Genomic DNA, 13,915 nt, shown 5'->3' on the forward strand with positions numbered 1-13,915 from the left:
ACCTGGCGCCGCGCGCCTACTTACCAAGTTGCCCCGCGGACGCCACCCCTTACACACGTCTTCTCGTTTTTCCTGCAACTTGTCTTCACGAGCCAACTATGTCGACCGAACAGGTGCTGCACGACCGAGTTAACCTTGCGCGTCTTGTGCACAGACTGGAGAAGATGGTCGCAGATGAGACTTGGATGGAAGACGTTGCTGGCTCCTCCACGTCAACCCCGGCATGGATCCGGACCCGTGGTACTCTACAGGTTTGTCGAGCAACATAGACAATTGTCGTCTTACCTATACAACCTGACATGTCTTCTAGAAAGTGAAACACGCACGCAAGCTCTTGCAGAATGTGGAAGTCAACGATGATGCTGTGGACTCGTGAGTATACTTGGTGCTCACAACCTTCGGCTGTGGCTTTCAACCCTTTGCCTCTGCCTTACACTTGTACGCCGTTCCGAGAGTGTTCACAATTGATGGCGCCTGTCACCCATGCCATGGTTGACAAGAACGGTGCTGCCATCCTGTCGAATCCAGCGAGCCTACTCTTGGAACCCGGGCTGCACTCCATGTCGTGCACGTCTGAACCAAGACAACCATGCCGAGGACAGGTATTGAGCTCACCCACATCTGCAAGGACATGGCAATCATCACCTTAAGTTTCAGTACAGCGCTCGCGGTAGCTACGTGCCCGGGGTGTTCGTTCACATCTAGCCCATGTTCTTTCCAACCTGAACCCTTACTTTGCATCGGGTAGATAGCTGACTATTTGCTCAGGGCAGCACCCCGGCGGTACGACGAATTCAGGAGAACCCTGGATCGTCTGGAGAGTCTTGTGTCTGAAGTGGACAAGGTGACGTCGGTTATGTGCCCCTTTATCGGCCCACCTAACGAACGAGTTCACTAGCGTGTCGCACCCATAATCTCGAAGCCAGTCCCTATCCTTCCTAATATCCCACCGCCCATCTCCGTGCCCGTCCCCAGCTCCGCTGAAGAATCCCTGCCAGACACCGGGTCCAGTCCATCCGACCCCACGGCAACCTTGCTACCTGTCGAGGAGACTTCCGCCATTGCCGCTCATGGACTCCTTCTCACCTCGTCCGACTCTCATACGCTCCCGCGGGGCCCGATCAACCCCAGCGAAGCGCTTTTACCACCGTCGCGACCTGCTGCAGCGGAGAAGTCCGGCACACAGGCGACCCCCGCGTTCATGCAGAACTCCGCTGCTCTGCAGGAGGAGCTCTCGGCCCAGCTTGCGCAGATGGCGACGCAGCTGAAGCGGAACGCCGTCCACTTCGCGAGCGCTCTGGAGAAGGACAACGCGGTTGTGCAGGAGACGCAGGAGAAGCTGGAGCGCAACCACGGCGTGATGACCAAAGAGCGTGTCCGGTTGCGGGATCACCACTCGAAAAGCTGGGGCACTACGTGGATTACGATGCTCAGCTTGTTGGTCGTGCTGATCGGATTCATCATGACCTTCCTCGTCATACGGATTACTTGAATCTGTACGTGGCACCCATGGTCTTATTTACGTTTCCTCCGCTTGTCGCCTCGCGTTGCTTGTGCGTGCTGAGCATGTCGTGATCTACCAGCCGGCCAGCCGGGACTCCCCATTGGCCGTAGTGACAGATACTCTGAGCATGCTTCTATGCTTAACGACGCCATGCCCCTCACCAGCACGACTTCACTGATATATAATACAATTCTTCACCCATTCGACCATCTTTTATTGCGCACAGGTGCCTCCAAAGTCCTTTCTCGCTTATCCGGCATGCCGAATCCAAATCTACATTCTCAGTACCTGAGCACGGTCAAGCCACCGGACCGGATGCAGCAGCCTGGATATCACGGCGCAGCCCCAAACCTACATTCGGACTTACCACAGGCTCCCGAACGGCTAGTGGAACAACCCCCGAAGTATCCGCTATGAGGGCCTGATAGCTCGCAAGACTCGTACCTGAATACCAATGCTCCGCCGTGGGGATCTCACGCCAGCAACGGCAACGTGCACATCGTCCGGTCCACACCTCCGTGTTCCTGCCTGCGCATAGTGCGGGGCTGGTGTGCGGCTGAACTCTATAGGCTAATCTCTGGCGGGACCGGTACGTACCCATCACGTACAAAGTGCGCAACACCATCCGTGGATCCTGGTCAGTTTTCATCGAAGTCTAACGGCAACGCGCGAGCCGCCACGTCCATCTTGGTTTCGGAGCACGGCTCGCATCCCGGATGGCCCACCGAGGCAGAAGCGAAGAACAGCGTACTACTGGGCACCCGGTCCGTCGGGGGCGTGCTTGGTTCCGAAACTTTCGAGTGCTTGCGGGCGCGCATCGAATCTTCTGCTTGCGTATGTGCGTATCCATCACAGCAATACGCATTCTGAGTGTACACGCGCCCCGGGCCACCGGTCCCCCCTCTGCTGGAAAGTGATTAGACGTCGTCTTCGCAGCACAGGAGGAAAGCACGAAGCCCGAAGGATCGCTGCCAAGAAACGGCGCATGCCGATCGATCAGCTCCGCGGCGAGATGCTTAATGCGCGACCGACGATCACGACCAAACGAGACGATCGCGTCACCGCGCAGTTAACTGGGCTTGGGCATAGTTCCGCTAGAAGCCTCCTATTGATGTCCAATTGAGCATGGTTGTGGCGCTGGACTCAAGTCTCAAGGCAGTGGTACAGAGGGGGAGCGCCGGTACGAGTGACCGCACCTTCTGTTCATTTACACGTACAGATGCCGTGTGGCTCTGCGTTCATAGATGGAAGTCGGACGGTATCCGCAGAATACCTTATGCAATCTTCATAGAATACCCGATATTTCACCTAGACGTGCCTATGGGACATGCATCAGCGCGTACGTGGAGATGAGCCCAGTCTCACCTTTGGATGCGCGCCGCGGCGCAGGAAAAACAATTGGCCAAGAATCCTGCGCGTAAGGGGGGAAAAAGTCGAAGCCAGGACATAGCTGCGTACAGAGGATGCAAGTTGAGGAAACAAGGAAATACCGCCCTGACACTCACGCCAGCAAGTGAGAATGGAGGCTTTTGCCTCGCGAATACGCTTTCAAGTTGCGAGCACAATAACGCTGCACAGAGAAGGTGTGCGGTCCGAGCTTTACGCGGCATGCAGGCAGCTTACTTCCGTCACTGGGAGTGCCGCCGACCGCAGTCCAAGGTGACCAAACTTCACGCAAGCAAGTTGCATCAGCACCACAGACGTCATATGTACCACGCCATCAAGGTTCCCATGTGCTATTTTCAGTCAGTTGAGCGATATGCCCGATAATTTTGCACTCTGGAAGGAAGTCGGGAGAGGAAGTGTCCTCGGCACTTCTGCAGTCACCTCAGCGGCGAGGCGACGCTGTGGAGTCGGCCTGCAACGTGCTACGGTAGGCCAACCTGTGACGAGGAAGTCTGCTCAGTCATTAGATTGTCAATGATTGAATCAAGTTAGCTTAGACGCAAAGACACTATCAACGCTGACCCGGCTTACGTCGCGATAACGCTGTTTCTAGGGGCCTAGGCCTACTACCCCTTCGACAGGGCTACATAACGCGATCAAGGAGGAGTCAGCACACAAGGCGGCTCATGGTCCTGAAATGAATGAGCCATAGAGATTAACAAGTCACATAGATTTTGGTGAGCGACGATCACCTCATGGAGTATCAGTGTACGCCGTGCCCCGCCTCCCAATACTTGGAAATCAAACCAGAGCGAGCAAGCAGCGACCACGTTCTGGGAGAAAATAGGATGATATGCGATGAAATGATACGATAAGACCAGCCACCGACCGTAGATGATCCCTCCTTCTCCCTCGAAAGACGACCGAAGCAAACCTACTATCGATGGGAATGAGTGGCACAGTGGTGCGTGTAGAGTGGGCGTGCTGCGGGTACACTGCACAGGGCGTCAGAACGCTGCAGATCCCAATACCAATATAAGTACGGAAGCCCAGGGTGGCGGCACACCTCGTACCTTCTCGGAGACAAATGCTGATGACTGCACGGGGACGATCAGTTCAAATCGACGATCGTTCGCTCGAACCGAATCGTTCTGTTATACGCTATGGCCATCGAGGGAAACGAGCCGACCTGGCACGCCACTACAAGCTCGACGGCACGCGCATGGACGAGCGCAAGCCGGTGTTCTCGACATGGGAAGCCTCGTCACTTGACAGAGATCGCGCGACCCAAGACCTGTCCAGACGTGCGACTTCACGTCTGTGGGGTCACGCAGCGGCTCGGAGCCACGCCTATGGCCCTCGAGCGATTCAGCGATGATGCAACAGGAACACGAGGCGGCAGAACGCTCACGATGTGCCTGCAACGCTCGCACGGTGTGGCCAGCTCGGGATCTAGTGCCATCCAGTGGCAGCGTCCCGCGACGACTGGAACGCTGACCTGTTGGTAGAAGAGCGTGGCGCGTCGCCTGCACAGTCAAGTGATGCTGCTCAGCGCGGTCATATGCGCTCAACGTGGTATATTCGAGCAACAGCGATATTGTCCTGAAACAAGTAGTGCGCGAGCGAAGACGTAAACAGAGGCACGACTAGGTCAGCATGCTGGCCTTACTTTCCATGGACATTGTAGTTCTCGGTGTCTTGCCAGTGAGCGTGCACCGCCGTGGTCGTCAAAGAACTCCGTTCTTCTGATGATAGTCCCCAAATACTTGACTGGCACGTGAGCCAAGTCGGCTGACGATCAATACTTCCCCACAAGAACGTCACTGGGGTTCTCAGCCCAGGAAGTTTGAAAACAATATACTTGCTGGAACCTAGACTTAGGCGAGCCCCATCAGAGGAACAGAGAAAGTGGCTCAATGGCCCTTCGTCTTCGACGAAGATCCTCGATTGATAGCAAGGTGATGTAAGATGCATGAGTACAACGTGATACGCTCCACATTGCACTATTTTCAGACGTTGAAGAGTGGAGCAGGAGCACATCGACGCAGGGAAGGCGGGCACGTTCCTAGTGAATTAGACTCTGCTTTCACATCGCGCAATTCTTGCCCCTCAGCGTATCGGACGGTCTCGGTATAGGTCGATATCGACGTAGGTTAGTATTGAGACTCAGCGACATGATCCACCCCACTGACATATTCCTACACACGCGGCTGGACGTTCCGCTTCGTTGTGCATCCACGGATTGCAGGGACTTGATAGAGGAAGGACGCAATGGCCGATGGACCTGCACGTGAACTCCTTGAGGATATTGTTTCGGTAGCTCACCGTGGGATGCGCGCAAGCCAAGGGTGCGCCCACACCTTCACAGGCGTCGTCCTAACTCTGCGAGGCACGCTATACCCGTTGAGAAGGCTCAGACATGTGTGTGAGAGCTGGCTTCTCGACTGTAGGTAACCGCCAGACTATCCCTTACGTATCGCCAAATGAGCGTTCGCCCTACACACTAGTCCACCGATTAGAAAAGTCTGGTTTGCAAGAGGCTCCCACTTACCACGGCCGGGCATAGACATATAGTTGAGGAAGGCTGCAACCCAGCGGCGCTCGAGGAGCAGTAGACTCGTGTAGCCCTTCTGGATACGTCGAGCTTCGACAGGAGCGATCGGTACCCCCTGCCTTCGCTTCTATAGAAGCTGCGCCCCTACGTATCTGCGGCTTCTGACCCTGAAAATGGCAGAACTCGAGGCAGCGCTCACGACAGAGCGACCTCTGGAGCCATACGTCAATCCGGCGGCGAATAGAGGGTCGTACGCGCAATGACATGCGCTTCGTACAGCAAAGCCCGCGCGGTCGGCCTGACACCGTCGTGTAGGCACATGGCACTTGCCTACACGACGGATTGCTAAACGACGCACCACCGCGTATCGGAGGACACATGATCCGTCGACAATCGATCGTTCTTTCTGTCCACCAAGTGAATGTTATACACATCAGTAGCCGCGGACGACCGTACACAGGAGCCGTCGGAGCGCACGACAGCGTGTGGGGATATCCGCCTCATGGCAGCGGCTCGGAGTGTCACAATGCCCATCCCGCTGTTAGCTAGGGCTAGAACGTTCCGAAGTGCCTGTCGGAGACGGATGTGTGCTCGGAGTGACGGCATGGACCATTGGCCTGGTGGGCCCACATGGGAAGACGGCCTCGGAATGTGGTGGATAGGGTGTCGGACAGTCCGAGCTTATTCTGGCGACGGAGGACATCGTGGGTTGAGCGGGGTCCGAAGCTGATCCATATGTTGCGAGCGCAACCCATTCGCAGGCGATCTGAAACCGGTGGGGTAGTTTGATATGTCAGTGCTCCTAGTTCACGTTCAGCTGAGGCGGGTCCCTCGCATATCCCTTCGACCGCCGATGATAATAATCATCAATAGTTAGCGGAAGGACTCTGAGACTAGTGAAGCCTTGCTGACACTCTGCCAGTGCCTCGAACCGACGTCACAATAGCATCAAGTCGCTGAAGTGTACCACGAGAGTCATTGCCACTGCGCAGTCATTATTGGTGCCTGCGAGGGGCCTTCCTGGGGCAGATGCTGAGTTACTTGCATGCAAGTGGTGAAACTTGAAACGAACCCGGAGCCAGTTGCGATCGGTTGACAGGGATACGAGCAAGCGCACCACCTCGCAAACGACCTCGCGCTGACTGCTGCTCCTGGAAAGACAGCAGCAGACCCGCGTGTCCGATCGGAATGGGCAGCAACGCTCTCAATCGCCTGACGACTCCAAGTACTACAGTACTGGCCCCAGCGGCACGAGGATAACCACTCCGACATGCGTCCTTCGAGATTCTCGGGATCTTCCTTGCGCGGTGTTGGCTGCCACAGCGATATTGCCAGCGCACGCTGTGACGTCTGCGCATGCGCTATATGCGCCGCTGGGAAACAGCCCCGAATGCACATATACAGTCGAGGGAACTCGTCGCCGGACTGCCACAGAGCTGTACGACGAGTCAGCGCCGGAGTCAGGCGGCCGTGGAGAGGTATCACACGACTCCGTCATGAGTGGGTTGTCCATGCACCGAGCGCGACAAGATGTCCGAGGCATGGGGGCACGCTCAGACGGTGCCTGTGAGCAGGCGACTAGCGAGAAAGACGCATAGGTGTGTGATCAGAGAGACGGCCTGGTTCGCCTGTGGCGATATGAGCTCGTTGACTGCGCGAGGAGCAAGACGTACGACAGTGGGGTACGGATGGCGTCTGGTCTGTGTGCTCCGTCCGTTGACAGCAAGCTTTCTATCGCAAAGCGAGGAAGAGGCGGTGGAGTTGGAGAAGAGGGACTTGATAGGGCAATGGACGTACTCAAAGCCTTTATCAGCAAATAGCCCGCATAGCTGGGGGTAGCACAAATCGCTCGCCGATGGCGCAACGAGGGAAGGATGGGCTGAACGCAGCCATCCGTCTGAATCGATGCCGGCACATACTCCCTTAGCCGACGGGGGCATTGAGATGGGGATAGCATAACCGGTCCGCAGACTAGACGCAGTTGGCACGCGCAGTTGGCACGCGCAGTTGGCACGCGCAGTTGGCACGCGCAGTTGGCACGACGATGCTGTCGAGCCGTAAGACGACTTCCAGATACTCTGAAGGGTACCATCGATAGGCATGCGGCAACGAGCGCGAGGACAGAACCGACCTTGTCCCGACCGCCGCTGTCGTCACCCCATCGCGACGGCCATAACGGGCGAAAATCTCTCTCATCCGCGCCGTCACCGCACGCGCACCCGCCCTGCGGCGTAACGCGTGACACGCCCCCGGGCGCCGAGTGAACCGGTCGAGACCTCGTCCCGAAGCGCCTGCCTTGTCGCCTCACGGCAAGTTCCGCCTTTGGTCCCATGGCTTACGCACGCCGTATCCAGGGCGGAAGATAAATCCCCATGCTTTCAGCGCTGGCTACAATTCCTCCGCATTGGCGACAGATCGAGCGCAATGACAAGAACTAGAGGTCCACTGGATAAGTGTGAAGCTATTCATGAACCCTGCATGATTGTCCGACGTCACTGTGGGGGTACTGATGCGGGGCAAGGAGTGGCCGGGGATGCGGAGCGCCAAAGGCGGATTGGCTGGGGAGACCCGAGGCGGGCGTGACGTGACCAGAGCCGGGCGGGCTGTGGCTGGGGTCCAGGCCCGGATGAGTGTGAAACGGGGTGGACATGATGCCGTCGTAAGCCAGCTGCTTGTTTACTGTCCAGTCTTGCTATTTGGATCCCCCGACCGCGCTCTCCATCTCCTGTCCCCCCTTGGACCGCCCACGACACTCGACGCGACCCCGACGACGACGACTGGAACGACGACGAGCCCACGACCACCTCTTACGCGTTGATTATCCTATCCTGCACGCGCATCTCGTCCTCGTGTCTGCCTTCGCATCACTGCGAACCACGAGGCCATGACTGACTTCTCGTCCGCCCCCTCTTCCTCCAGAGATCGCTATCGGACCGGCCATGGCTCTCGGCCTCGTACACCTACCGCCCGGGCCAGCACGAGTCATGCCTATCGTCACCGCAAGACCTCGTCGGACGCCGGCACTGTAGCCCGGTTTCTCGAACTCGACCACCGCGAATCCCCGCCTTCTTCGCCCGCCTCCCGCGCATGGTCCTCCAGGATTCCCACTCGTGTCGCCCAAGGCCACAATCATCCCGGGTTCACTGCACAATCGCCCCCCTCGACACCCAAAGTCCGAGGTAATTCAGGCGCGACCTTGCCCCGCAACGAGGTCTTCCCGGCGTGCCGGATGCCTGCCTCGGGGCGTCCGACGCCTGGCATCCAGGCCCCCCAGCGCGAACACGCCCCTGCCGGCTGCACGACCAACCTGCCGCCACTGATGCTTGCTCAAGTACCTGCGTCATCAAACGAGCCTCCTTCCCTTTCCTCCTCCCTGACCTCGCCCGCCCCCTCCCTCGCCGCCCCGCCCACGCCTCAAAGCCACCGTTCCTCTCGGCACATCCACCGGCGACGCGCATTCATCACTCCCTCCGCCTCCGTCTCTTCGTTCCGAAGCGACGCCCGCTCTTGCGAAGACAACAAGGCGCGTTGTGAGCAGTACACCTCGTCACCGTCACCTCTTTCGCACGCGTCGCGCGAGACGCGGAGGAGCTCCCATCGGTAAGTCTTTGCCTGAGACCCTGACTGAACCTATTCAGACCGGTTTGAGCCCGCGTTTAAGTTCGCGAACCTTTCTTCATTTTGTATTGGGCGAACTTTATTCGTCTGTGCGCTGGGAACTGGGCCTCCGGCTTCTGGACCGGTTCATCTCGAGCGCTCCCTATTACCTCTAGCCTCCCTTGCACCGTCGCGTGTCTCGGGATCTCTCCCCTTTATTACCCTCCCACCGCAGCCAGCCTCCTTCTCGCACGCATACCCTCTCCTCCTATCTTCGTGTTTTCGATCGCTCGCTGACCATACCTTGCCCTTCGCCACGCACTCCCGCAGGACATCACCTGTAGCTTCCCCCCCCCTCTTGGCTATCAAGCGTGGTCTTGTCCCGCAGCGTGCACGCCCTACCCTCGCCATGTCGATGCAAATACACGCCCCTACCCCGGTGCTATCTACCAGCACCACCTCTCCACCCCTGCCTCCCACCTCGCATTCTCTCTCTAGGTCAAGAGCAGGATCGGCTTCTCGTCCATCCTCACCTCTCGCTTCCACCGTTCCTCCACCGCAACGTCCACCAATGCCTCGCCCACCCAGTCGCTCAGAACGTCTGCTCCGTGACACCCTTCGCCGCGCCGAAGAGCAGGAGAGGGTGATGAACCCGACCCCGTCGTTGTTCAAGCTCGGTCCTCCCACCCCCGGCTCTCCTATTCCGCCCGCCGTGGCGCAGATGTTCGGCCCATGCCGTCTCCCTGCCGCTACGCATGGCGGACGACGTCATCGTCGCAACACCTCGTCCTCAGTCCAGTCGGACTCGTCGTGCGACTACTTCGACGACATCGTCGACGAAGAGAGCCCGGAGGACGAGGAGCCCGGCGAGTGGTTGTGGCGAGCTAGCGCGAGTCCAAGCCATGGGTACGGCCATGCTCACTATTCCGCTCGTACCGCGCCTGGTGGCAAGGCGGAGGCTATCCCCTATGGCACCCCCGCCTCGCCGTCGCCGGCGCGCGCACAGCTCCAGCGTGCAGCGCAGTCGTCACCTTCCGTGCCTAGGAGGCACTCACATTCCCAGTCTGTCTCCCATGTCCCCGCCCATCCTCCCTCAAGGGGTTCTCTCGACGCCGACTGCTCTACACACACGGTCACCCCTCACGAGGCCGTCCTCCGCAGCAAGCTCGAGGGCGTGCTCAAGAACGCCCGGGCGCAGGACAGGCGGACGCGGAGCGTCGAGCGCCGAGATCCCGACAGCGGGTTCAGCAGCGGCAACTCGATGGCCAGCAGCAGGAACAGGAGTGGCGAAGGCGACTTCTTCTTTGGGGCGAACGGCGACGTGAGTAGTCCGTTTCGTGGCAGTTCCTCTTCGGGCGGCGCTGATCGTCCTTGATACTCTTCGCAGTCGAGTTTGACGTCATTGTCGTCGAACGAGCCCGCGAAACATAGGGCAGCCCCTAGTGTCTCGTCGTCTCCGCGCGTCCCTGCTAGGCATATCCGCGCGCCGCCGCCTGGCTCTCCGAGGTCGGCTCACAAGCCGCTATCTTCACAGAAGGGCAGCTCATCTGGTGGCTTGAGTCCACTCACGCCTCCTCCTTCGCCGCCCTTCAACGCGCTCCAGGCCGCTGCGCAGTGCAAGGCGATGGACGGCTACATCTCCTTCGCCAACATAGAGGGCCTCGGCATCCCCGAGGGCAGCGACGACGAGACGGACGAAGACGCCAAGTCCCGGAGTCGCTGGTTCCAGTGGCTGCACATCTCCGGGAAGGCCACGAACGATCGCGCGCGGGACCGCAGCGATTCGAGCAGCGCGTCGAGATGATGCGGTTGTACAGTCCCCCCTGTGAGTCCTCGGGACTGTCGCCGTATCGGACGACGTGCTGCTGGGCTGCGCGGATCGCGCCGCTGTCGAGGGTTCCGCTGGCCACGACTCACAGTCTTCTCCGTGTTCTCCGCATGCCTCTTGCCCCACAAACTATAGACATGCTGTTGTGTTTATACATCTATGCTTCACCACTGTATCACCTGCTCTTCTGTCCTCCTCATCCCTGCATCCCGTATCATCCATCCACCGCATCATCTCATCGTCAGCACCCTACATCCCTATCGGTAATCGCATCTCACTATTCCGGCAGTACATCCGTCGTCGACGATGGCCGATACCTCCAGACCGCCCCTCCAAGACAATGCCCGTTTACTCCCGCCCGACATCCCGCACGCGCGCTGCGGACGACTTCAGCGCACGACCCTTTATGCCTTGCACCTTCACGATCATCATTCCTCGTCACGACGCCCTCGCGACCGCTCACGTTCCTGCTCCTGCTCCGAGCAGCGTGTCCGCCTGGTCCCGGGGGACGAAAAGGAGAAGTGGACTCTCCGTTCAGTTCTGCTCATCTATTCTCGCTCATGACTCTACACATTGACGATTTCTCTTGTAATGTTCGCGACGATAGCTGGATGGGAGGCGATTGCGCTCCGTTCCGATTGCCCACGATCTATCATCGTTCTTTACGTTTACTCTTCTTTTTTCTCATCTCAGCTCCGGCTCGCGCGCGGGTGTACTTGTATCGTTGGGATAGGGCGCGCGTACGGTACGTGCTTGGGCGCGGCTAGCCAGTAGTCGTGTACTCGGTCTGTCTGTTGGTTCTCCCCTTCGGACTCGGACTGGCTGTATAGTCTGTTCCTGGAAATAGCATATACTTACACAGCAAGCTTTTGGCCCGCGTGTGTGCGCGCGTAGGAGTTCGTGCTTTGAGTTACCGTTGCGGGGACCCGCGGTGAGTGTTCCGCTCGAGCCTCTCTGTGCACACGGTACCCGCATGGGATACGCGGCATACTTGAGTTCGTGCGGCAGATACTTGCCACGTCCTCACCACGAAAATACCCACAGTGGCCTTCCCTTTCGAAGAATAGGCTGGTAGACCAGCGTGTCAGCTTTGTCCACGTTTAGAGCCCGCTTTCGTCCAGGCCCCAGGGCTATCGCGGAAACGCGGCGATCCATCGTACTAATCGTAAGTACTGTGACGTCGGTTCAAACGATATCGGGTGTCCAGTACCAGTGGCCTCCTGCCTGGTATGGGGCTGCCACACAATCTTCGCCACTACAAACGCCGACGTGAAGAAGTTCAGGTATGTCTATGATAGCTATCGCAGCCGTGCGACTCGCGCACGTACGGCAAGAGCGAAGATCCCCCGCGCGGCTGTACCGTTCATACGCGGTGGGGAAAAGACGCGTCCCCCGTGACATGGGCATCTGAGACTCTGCCTTTGCTGTGTCCGCGCGGCATCGATCACGCCCCCCGTGCAGGGAGCAGTCGTAGGGAGCAGTACGTGCATCACGATGAAGTATCGATGACAGAAGCACTGAAGGCCAGTCGCCAGCCACGCATCGCAGGCCCTGCGCGTGCACAGACCCGACGCACGCAGTGGCACTGGCACGGGGGGTGCAGTGGGATGGGCAACACATCGACATCAGATAGAAAGACGGGGCATCTGGTCCACATACACGCACCCACAATGCGAGCGGTCGAGCTGCGTGCAAGTGCGTGCGCGAGAGCCTAGAATATCGCCCTTACTCCTGCCGCGTTCCGTCCGACATCGGGGCGTCCGTGAGATGGAAGACGGGTGCTCATCTGACCGCCGTATAAGAAGGCCTGAAAGCGAAGTTCCTCCATCTTCGCGTTGCCTGCATCGCCTGTCTGGCGATAACCTGGCGGTCTAGCACCTGTGAGTGTGCTGGTGCGAACGGCTGCATCCTTGAGAATCCTACGATAGAAGGAGGCATCTCTTGGTAGGGATACAATTGCCCATCCCCTAGGGCGACACGGATCGCATGCAGCGCCAACGCTCGCGGAACCAAATACGTGCCGCATCGCAGGGCTGTGCTGCGAAGCTCGTAGCGGACCGCTCTACAGCACCTTCTGAGAGCATCATCACAGAGCGGTCCATCTGCAAGCTATGGTCCGCATTACGGCCTTTGATTCCGGGGTGGGGAACAGAGATGCAGGGCCCAAGGGCGTCTCTGGCATGGCACCCCGAAATCCGATCGCCCTGTCGAGACCACATATCACAAGGCCTCGTGAAGGACAAACAAAACGGCAAGGCTGCGATAGAGTGGAACTAGACATTGCCTGGGTCAACATTTTGTTCTATGGACAATCTGGGGTCCCGGATGAAGGAATAGTACATTGATGGGGACATACCAGGCCGTTTGACCGTCGATGGACCTAAGAAAGACGTTTGTACGTGTATGGTTCCATTCAGAGCTGTGTGCTCGTGGGATCGAGGTATCCTAGAGCTGGAACGGCCGCTGTAGCCACATGTCTTCTGTAATCCTCCGTGTTAGCCCGGTTTGAGCTGGGAGAAGACCTACTGGAATGAGAATATCAAACGGAAGATATCTCAGGTGAATCAGTCCATTGCCGTTGACGAGTGTGCCAGAGATTCGAGTACGATGGTGGTGCCCTCAAGTTGGTCGAAGGCCGGAGAAGTCGCGACCGTACAACTGGCACCACGGTGCACACCGTGCGCTCACCAGAGGCTCCGATGGCGATGTCCACAAGCGCGCGCCACGCGGCCCTGATCACGAGATACCCTCGTACAATTTTGAGCTACAGTGATTTGCAAAAAACACTGCAGGTCGCGCGCGTGGGCAAGGCTATTTGTTCCTATTTGGCATCCCCGGGAAGCGCTTGCCCGGGACGGAACGGCTCAACATTCTCTGTACTTATTTGCATTTGAATCTGATAGAGTACGAGGAGGGATGTAGGAAAATTACTTCCCTTTGATTCCGAAGCAGCCATGGAATTGCCAACTCAAGCATTGTTATAATAGATACAATGGTCCTGAGCGCCCAGTGCCCGAAACAGAAGTTCGCGCCGTAAACGCCCGGG

General features: G+C 58.2%; 3 protein-coding genes across 3 annotated transcripts; 2 read left to right on the forward strand and 1 right to left on the reverse strand.

Annotated features, from left to right (window-relative positions):
* Positions 1-73: 73 nt before the first annotated feature.
* DICSQDRAFT_132771 (uncharacterized protein) lies at positions 74-1,685 on the forward strand. Its single transcript, XM_007361791.1, has 4 exons — positions 74-251; positions 311-372; positions 769-844; positions 899-1,685. The coding sequence occupies exons 1-4, from the start codon at positions 99-101 to the stop codon at positions 1,490-1,492; spliced, it is 885 nt and encodes a 294-aa protein (XP_007361853.1). The 5' UTR covers positions 74-98; the 3' UTR covers positions 1,493-1,685.
* A 3,262-nt stretch (positions 1,686-4,947) lies between these two features.
* DICSQDRAFT_152473 (uncharacterized protein) lies at positions 4,948-7,523 on the reverse strand. The gene is made up of 3 exons (XM_007361792.1): positions 6,517-7,523; positions 5,442-6,464; positions 4,948-5,393 (listed from the first exon to the last, which is right to left on the reverse strand). Exons 2-3 carry the CDS (start codon positions 5,876-5,878, stop codon positions 5,387-5,389), a joined length of 444 nt encoding a protein of 147 aa, XP_007361854.1. The 5' UTR covers positions 5,879-6,464; positions 6,517-7,523; the 3' UTR covers positions 4,948-5,386.
* A 654-nt stretch (positions 7,524-8,177) lies between these two features.
* On the forward strand, positions 8,178-11,855 carry DICSQDRAFT_152474 (uncharacterized protein). The gene is made up of 3 exons (XM_007361793.1): positions 8,178-9,044; positions 9,372-10,362; positions 10,429-11,855. Exons 1-3 carry the CDS (start codon positions 8,329-8,331, stop codon positions 10,843-10,845), a joined length of 2,124 nt encoding a protein of 707 aa, XP_007361855.1. The 5' UTR covers positions 8,178-8,328; the 3' UTR covers positions 10,846-11,855.
* Positions 11,856-13,915: the final 2,060 nt, after the last annotated feature.

The sequence above is a fragment of the Dichomitus squalens genome, assembly GCF_000275845.1.
Source record: "Dichomitus squalens LYAD-421 SS1 unplaced genomic scaffold DICSQscaffold_3, whole genome shotgun sequence".
NCBI lineage: Eukaryota > Fungi > Basidiomycota > Agaricomycetes > Polyporales > Polyporaceae > Dichomitus > Dichomitus squalens.

Bases quoted from the DNA above. Each gene is read 5' to 3' on its own strand.
- DICSQDRAFT_132771 (XM_007361791.1), top strand. From the start codon at position 99: ATGTCGACCGAACAGGTGCTGCACGACCGAGTTAACCTTGCGCGTCTT. The intron at 252-310 runs GTTTGTCGAGCA...CATGTCTTCTAG, and splicing joins GGACCCGTGGTACTCTACAG to AAAGTGAAACACGCACGCAA. The intron at 845-898 runs GTGACGTCGGTT...CGAGTTCACTAG, and splicing joins TTGTGTCTGAAGTGGACAAG to CGTGTCGCACCCATAATCTC.
- DICSQDRAFT_152473 (XM_007361792.1), bottom strand. From the start codon at position 5,878: ATGTGTATAACATTCACTTGGTGGACAGAAAGAACGATCGATTGTCGA.
- DICSQDRAFT_152474 (XM_007361793.1), top strand. From the start codon at position 8,329: ATGACTGACTTCTCGTCCGCCCCCTCTTCCTCCAGAGATCGCTATCGG. The intron at 9,045-9,371 runs GTAAGTCTTTGC...GCACTCCCGCAG, and splicing joins ACGCGGAGGAGCTCCCATCG to GACATCACCTGTAGCTTCCC. The intron at 10,363-10,428 runs GTGAGTAGTCCG...TACTCTTCGCAG, and splicing joins TCTTTGGGGCGAACGGCGAC to TCGAGTTTGACGTCATTGTC.